Source organism: Haplochromis burtoni, unplaced genomic scaffold, assembly GCF_018398535.1.
Source record: "Haplochromis burtoni strain Fernald_Lab_line unplaced genomic scaffold, NCSU_Asbu1 Contig_6, whole genome shotgun sequence".
Classification (NCBI taxonomy): Eukaryota; Metazoa; Chordata; class Actinopteri; order Cichliformes; family Cichlidae; genus Haplochromis; species Haplochromis burtoni.
In genome coordinates this window covers 2,137,526-2,145,604 of record NW_024582367.1, presented here as the reverse complement: position 1 = coordinate 2,145,604, position 8,079 = coordinate 2,137,526, and the positions used below count along the sequence as shown (strand labels likewise).

At 38.1% G+C, this 8,079-nt stretch overlaps 1 protein-coding gene across 1 annotated transcript in view; it reads left to right on the top strand.

Moving 5' to 3' along the window:
* The first annotated feature begins 1,096 nt into the window (after positions 1–1,096).
* The window catches only part of snx11 (sorting nexin 11), a 13,908-nt gene continuing 6,925 nt past the window's right edge, over positions 1,097–8,079 (top strand). Inside the window, exons 1-4 of the mRNA XM_005913873.3 lie at positions 1,097–1,362; positions 3,317–3,356; positions 3,603–3,689; positions 6,484–6,584. Coding sequence (XP_005913935.1) covers positions 3,333–3,356; positions 3,603–3,689; positions 6,484–6,584 — 212 coding nt within the window. The 5' untranslated portion in view covers positions 1,097–1,362; positions 3,317–3,332. The remainder of the gene's footprint in view (positions 1,363–3,316; positions 3,357–3,602; positions 3,690–6,483; positions 6,585–8,079) is intronic.

The window sequence follows — 8,079 nt, the reverse complement described above, 5'->3', positions numbered from 1 at the left end:
AGGCAGACACACACACACATTTGTACACATTTATATTTTTATACTGTATTTATTAGAAACTCTTATTTTAGTATTTTTTGAATGGTCAGAGTGCTTTCTTTGCAGTGAATGGGACAGCATATAATTCTGATGTGCTTTTGGCAGAATCATAATAAAAGATCCAGATTTTCTGATTAGTGAAGCAGTGTGGCATCATCATGACAAAGAACAGAAGAAAAACCAACCAGCATCCAAAGATGAGCTTAGAAAGTCCTCAAAGAAGATTAGGGAACTGTCCCTGCAAACTACTTTAAAAAATTATCAAAAGCTTGCCTAGAGTTCAGATTGTATTAAAGAATTAAAATATATATAAAGAAATGAGCAGTGGATCCAGGCTCTTGCTCAGCACTGAGCACAAGTACTGATAGTAGACTCATAAGAAATAAGTATTTTAGTTACGTTTATATAAAGTATAAAAGTAGTGTTTTTAGAAAGATGGAAGTGTGTTTTCACTACAGTATTTTTGATAAGTGATAACTTTTTTTTTGCCATTTTTAAGTCTATTTTTTATCCAGTAGCAGAGTCAAGAACTTTAAATGTCGGGGTTTTACCTTTTTTTTTTTGGTAAGTTTTGAGTTATTTTCTCAAATGTTGAGAGGAGTTAGTAAGCCCCAGAAAACCCTAATCTTAATCACTAACCCTAACTTTGAATTATTAAGTTGAAATGTCGAGATAATAAGATTTTGATTAATTTTGATGTGGTAAAAAAATTTCAGTGGTGAAAAAAATGCTTCCATAAAAATGTATTTTCAGTTTGACCATACCTATCACACCACAACAACAGTCAAGCAGCATTTATTTGACTGACTGAGATGTAAATAAAACTTTATTGTGCCTGACAAATATCTTTCAAAAAAACTGTTTAAGAATAGAGGTATTAAATAGTTTTAAAGAATTACATATAATCAGTATTTCAGTTATCTCAGGACAGTACCGCATCCACAGAGCCAAATTTACCCGCTTTAAACTTTTACTCATAATATTTAAGCAAACTGAGCATTACATTAAAACAATTTGATCATCGTTTGCTGTTTTTACTAATAAACAGAAAAAGGAAAAAAAAACGCTAGCTTTTCAAAGCTAGCGGGTTTTTGTTCAAGCCCCTCCCTCTTTACGTGCTACCCTGCACTACGCGGTGACGTAAAAACGTGACGCGCGGGGGTGGAGCTTGTGACTTTGCGAAATGGAGATAGGAGCTACCGGTGAACACAGTCCTCTGTGTTTGAAGAATTTGTTGCCAAATCGAGCAGAAATATCGACAAACGAAACCAGCAACGTCGACCACAGCCGACCGGGCGAGACCACAGCAGCCAACGTATGAAAGTAAGTACCTGCTAGCTGGAGCTAGCCCTTCAGCTGGTGTTTGTTTGTTAGCCACCTTGTTGAAAAGTACAATTAGTCAGGCCAGGAAACTAAACGAAACACGTTGTTGTTAAGTCTTCGCCACTTCCAAGTGGGTGCTCATATGTGGTTGTTTTCGATTGTTATCAAACTGGTTCAAGAAATGCCAGCTAAAGCAGAGAAAAACACATTTACGCGGTGTTTCTGGTGGAGAATAGCTGTTAAAAGTGTCTGTAACAGTAAAAGGAGATTTAAAGTGATTGTCCCTGTTGTGTTGATTGTTTTGAGAATCTAGCTATGTACATGTAGATCATCCTGGCTTTTTAAACCTTTTTTTTTTTTTTTTTTGCTGAACTCACGCATCCTGCTTGTGTGTTATTAATAGTTTATTTGCTAGTGCACTTTATAAGAGGAATCTATATTTAAGACTGTCCACAAAACCACCATTACATGGGGAAATTTTTGTAGGCCAAGAAAATTAAGAGCATGTTCTTTGTCACATATTGTCTGCTTTTTGCCTGAAAACCCCCGTGTACATATTGTTTACAATAAGGAAGCACTGACTGGCAAATTCTGAGGTGATATCAATACTAAATTAGACCAATAACCAATTTCGTGGTGGATTTTGGTCCTGATATTCAGCTGATATTTGGATGCAGTCATAGTTTACACTTTGTGCTGAGTATCAATACCCTTTTTCAGTTGCTTTGAACTTTCACAGGACTCAATACACGTGGACACTTTTGGGTTTCGTGTAGGTTTCACTCAGACAGTGTTATGTCATTTTCAAACTGGTTTTAGGAACTGGTGGAAGAAACCAGTCAGTCAAAGTTAAATTAAAGAATTGAACTGACAGTGGTTTAACCAACTTCCAGTATTTGGTTACTGATAACAGGGAAGCTTGCAAAGCAGGAAACAGACTAAACAACATACTTTTAGTCCTGTGAGGTGTACTATGAAGCAAATTCAACATAGCTGGGGTTTCCTTGTGTCAACAAAAACCTGAAACCCCAGTTGGCGATAATGGGTGTCATGATGGTGATTATCAGCGTTATTGGTTAACTCGGGCTGCCTGCTTTAGGCTGTGAGCTCTCTCACGTAAACAGCAGGGTGTTATTTTTGCACAAATTGGACCGACTGAGTATGGCCTATTACAAATAAAATAAAATACAAAAGGTAACACTGGTGCTGCAAATCGGTCATGCATTCATTTCTAACATGACATCTGCACATTGACACTGCAGCTGGTTAAACTGGATCGCTTTAAACTTAGCACCTTTAGCTCCAGGACTGCCATGTAGCCTAACAAAGAAGACGTGGAAATCACTTTCCTTAGATCAAAGTGAGATTAGTTGTATTAATTGAAAATTATAGGTGTACTATTATCTGCATTTCCCAGCAGTGTAAAATGCACTTGGCAGCTATATTAGGAGCAAACAGGAAAAAAAATTGATGCACTTTCTACATCAGCAGTGGAATAGAAATGCTGCTGTAACAGATCTCCACAGCTTCCTTTGGGCTTGTTAGTAACATGCAACTCAGCAGGTTGCATTTAAAACGTATTCCTCAGTGGAGAATCTGTATCACTCTTGGATTGTACTGTAAATTAAAAGAATCAGTGAAAATGTGGTGCTTGCAGCTTATTTTAAACCAGTTAATGTATTCATTTCTCTGTCAGGGTAAAAAGAGAGCAAAAAAACTGTGACTTTAAGCTTGCATGTTAATCTCACTTCACACATGCTCCCCTCTGTGGAAGAGTGGCTGCGGGCTACTCATGGTAAATAGAAGTGTGCGTGAGAGTGACTCAGTTAGGCTGAGCTGCCCAGCTTCTCTTTCAAAGGGTGATTCATGAGCTCATGACGCCACTGGTGAAACTTTCTCAATGTTCAAAAGGTTTTGACGCAGCTGATCTGATTGTTTGTTCCTCTCTTTGCAGTGCAGAACTCGGTAGGATGACCAGTAATCACGAAGAAGATGTAAGTACCTTTTCTCTCTCTCTTATTTAAATGTTTTAATTTTCAACACAAGTTCTGCTTTCTACACACGTTCACACTAGCCTTTAGCTAAACTGGAGAACAACAGACTGATGGGTAAAAGCCTCTTTAAAAAACAAAGTTGGCAGAAGAGGCCTGTGTCGTGCCAACAGTGTGGTGGTTTCACAATAATGACACAACACACATGCAAACAGCACTGCTGACACGCTTTGTGTGTCTATCTTTCAGGAGTTTGTGGCAGTGCGGGTTCAAGATCCCCGCATTCAGAACGAAGGCTCCTGGAACTCCTATGTAGATTATAAAATATTCCTGCATGTGAGTATGAAAATTAACCAGCAGCAGAAATGTTTGGCCACAGTGTTTGTGGGTGATAAAAGATTTTCATTCAGGTTAAAGTTTTGGACCAAAAAACATAAACACCTGAAGAGAACACGTACAGTTCTGGGACATCACAAGGTTTTCTTTCCGCACTTTAATTGTAGTAGTGATTATAGTGCAGATAACAGATGAGCATTACAAGTAGTTTTATGTCAACATACGTCTCCGTTTGACTGTTAACACATTAAAAAAAATTAATTGTCTTTTGATAATCATTTATAAGCAGAAATGTGTAGTTTAAACCAGGTTTTATCAACTTATTAAACCAGAGTCATAATTCAAAGTGAATGTGTGTTTAAGCACTGCTGCCTCAGAGCAGGAAAATTGTTGGTTTGAATCCATTGGTCCTCGTTGCCGGTAATCGGTTGTATTCATTCCTGGTAGGTGTTGGACTTCGCTGGACTTAATTTTTTTCACTGATTCGGATCAAAATTTTATGGACGGGATTTCTGGGTGTAGCCAAGTCGCAGCTATGAGAATTGGCACCTCCAAGTTTGAGGTCATAGTTCTCAGCTGGTTCACAGAACCCACTGCAGGTCAGGGATGAGTTGTTACTGCAAGTGCCTCCGTTAGAGCTAGGGTTAGGAGCTCGGTCATTTGAGAAGGACTCAGAATGTAGCCGCTACTCCACCATATTGAAAGGAGCCAGCTGAGGTGGTGCACCGTCTCACTAGGATGCCTCCTGGGTGCTGGTGTCCAACAATGAAGAGGCAAACTCAACACATGCATGAGTCCTCCCAGGGGTTTTGGAGGTTTTGGATTCACTGCATGCATGCCTGCATGGATGGATGGATGGAGTACTGCAAACTAACTGTTTGCAGTGATTACAGTGCAGATAAAATGCAAAAAATACACAGACTTGAATGTTAAATAGTCTGTGACACATAAAGACATTTCTCCCTGAAACAACACCTCAAGGATTTCCTCAAACTTTTTTGACAGATAAGAGTATAAAAGAGTCGGGGCTTTACCACTCCTCGAATGTTTTTTTTTTTTTTTTTCTATTTTTATTTTTTTTTTTTTTTTTTTTTTTTTTTTAGGGGGGGGAGGAGTTTCACGTTGTTATGGAGACACCAGCCGTGCCGAGGAATGCTGTTTCAGCAGCAAGGCTTCATGCCTGGGCGGATTTCCTCTGTGTCTGTGTGTTTGTGGGAGCTGACTCATGATATTGGCTAAAACTATGCAACCTCACATGATCTTACATGGGTTTGTTTGTTGTCGACATGTTATTGTGTTGCATAGGTGAGACAGTTTCCTCAAAAATACTTTTTTTAGGACAAAAGTAAGCACTTTTATTGCCTCTTACTTCACAGTAACTATAAACCTGTCCAACATTTAACTGCCTAAGCTCTCTCTGTGTCTAAATCTAACCAGGGGTTTTCCTGCATATAAACATTTTTGCGACCCACCAGAGAGGTTCTGACTTTCCCACAAAGGGAAATCACAAGTGCTGTGCATTTTTCTATAAATGGGATTTAATTTAAGTAGACGCTTGAAATACATTCCAAGTGGCTGAAAGTAAAAGCGAATGCACAGATCTCTGTAAATTTAAGTGGACAAAGCGCATTCTTTGTCCTAATTTCATGCATAATTCATAATTTCCCCGCTCAACTATTACTTTTAAGGTCCCAAGGGGTCTTCTGGGTGTTAACTCTGGAAAGCGTGAGGACTTTACATGTGTTAAACACGACCTTTATCTGTAGAAGGCCAATATAAAGGATACCTAGTGGGGAGATGCAGGAGGCGACACATTATTGTTAGGCAGGCGGCAGAAGTTAGTCGACTATTTAACACTACAAAATGTTACAGATTTACACATTTAAGAAATAGCACAATATATAAAAAAATACATAATAATATATATCAAGAATTGACAGAGGTGATTAGAATGTACCAGGTCACAGATGTTGGTAGATTGCTTATTAATGAATGAATTAATAATACATTTTTAAGACAAACACATTATTCTTTAACTAATTTGGATTAAAGAAACGACCAAAGTTAAAATATCATTTTACCACAATACCTTGTTTTGTTTTGCTTTTTCTTTTTCCCCTGAGGGTATACTTGCAGATGATATTTATCACATTTTCCATGACCTTTGTAATCCTCCCTGCATCACCAAAGCGTGCTGTGGGATCAGATGTCAGGACCTTGTAGCGCTTCCGTTCTTCTTTCTCTAAACTTGTAGTTTTGAAATTGTTTGCTCCTAATTCAATTTTATTTTACATCTTAAAAAGTATGAATTTGGATTCTATTTGTTATTTCTTTAAAAACCACGGACCTCGTTGTTATGTAGACATGACTAGAAAGTGTCACATGTTACTGGAACAAATCAGACATGTGATAACTTCATAAGCTCAGCAGCAGTTTCACCAGCTGCAACATGACTCACTAAAGTCACAGCATGAGTGTGATCATCAGTGGCATGAGTTTACTAAAAACCTGGCCCGTATGTAACCCAGCCACTGGCCTAAAAATATCTGACTCTTTATTATGTTTTTTTAGGCAGGAGTAAGTGAAATATTTGGGGATTATTTTTTTCTGTTTTGAAAGAATCTGCATTTCATGTAGTTTTGAATATTTCCGGCACAGAGAACAACACCTCTTTCCCCCTTCTCTTTCTATTGGCGTCAGGCTATTGTGCCTTTTGATTTAATTATATTATGAAAAAAGGCCTCAAAATATCACCAACGTTCCCATTTTTAATACTTTTATTTTTTTTTCTCAGACCAACAGTAAAGCCTTCACAGCCAAGACATCCTGTGTGCGGCGGCGGTACAGTGAGTTTGTGTGGCTCAAGAAGAAGCTGCAGAAGAACGCCGGTTTGGTGTAAGTCAGCTGGTCCAGTTTTGTTCTGTTCTTTGGTCCTCATAAAGATTCAAGAGCTTTATTGTCAATACAGAAGTATACACAGTGTACCAAAATTCACCCCAAGCCTCCCACGGTGCATTTATAAGTATATAAAAGATATATCTCCAAGAGATATAAAACTAGAAATTATAAAATAAATAACGTGCTAAATTTCGGTACAATAAAGGGATTAAAAAGGTACTAATTAGTAACTATACAATACTATAATGATAACTATACAATATTACGATACGATAAACAAAGACAGGACAGAGACAATACAAAGTGGATTGTGCAGTGGTATTGAATACCAGGTTCAAGTTATTGTCTGGATATTATAGACGAGATATGACAAAGATGGAGATGAAAGCAGGTCGCCACCCAGGGTTTATTAATCCCAAAATAACAATCAGGAAAAGACTTTTAAGCATCCTGGATTTCCAGAATGCTTAAAATAAGAATATTTGTGTTGTTTCTTTTAAAGTGCTTTACACAACAGAGTCAGTTAACCCCCACCCCCCTTCTCTATAACAAGATGTACTAACCTTATTTAGAGAAATGGACATGGAATCAACGTGGATGACTTATTTGGGACTTTAAAAAAAAAAAAGTCTGGAGAAACAAAAAGCAACAACAATTAAACATTTTGTGTAAATGTCTGTTAGTGATCTAAGGCTGTCTTTTACAAAGATGAATTGTGTCTCATCTAGTAGAGGGATGCCTGAAACAAGACTCCATTTAGCTCTGTGAAGCATGTTCCTCCTTTCCTCTGACTGTACACTCACTGGATTTGCATGTGTTAACTGGTGATTCTGATTAGAGGGTTAGGCCTGTGATAGACTGGAGTCCTATCCGAGGTGTACCTGCCTATTTCTCTGTGATAGCCGGATACGCTTCAGCCCACGTTAGTGGTTAAACGGTTAAGAAAATAAATGGATGTACATTAGCTGCTCTGTGTGGAGCATTTAGCAGCTAAGAGCCAGATATTTACTGAAACAAAATTAAAACGGGACTGAACAGGAAACTCATCTGCTTTAACGTGATTCTACTCTGCTCATTTCCAGCTCCATGTTTTTATTGTTGGACTTTATGAGATAAGCTTTGTGTGATTCACAGATATGTCTGAAAGATCCTTTAATCTCAGGTTTCTTCAGTGATGACACACAGAACCAACCAGAAAAAAAAGTGCGACTGAGTGCTTTGGTTCACTGGGATTGCTTATAGAAACGGTGACCTCAAATATGAGGATGCACCTCTGGAGCAGTGTTTCTATGCCAGATTTAACATAATTATCTCCACAGACATGGATAATTATTATTATTTATCCTTACCAGTGTTGGGACTAACGCGTTATTAAGTAAAGCGTTACAGTAACTACGTTATTATTGTGGTAACGAGCACGGTAACTAGTTATTATGCCAAAACCGGGAACGCGTTACTCGTTACTGGGATTTAGATAGGCTCGTTACTCGTT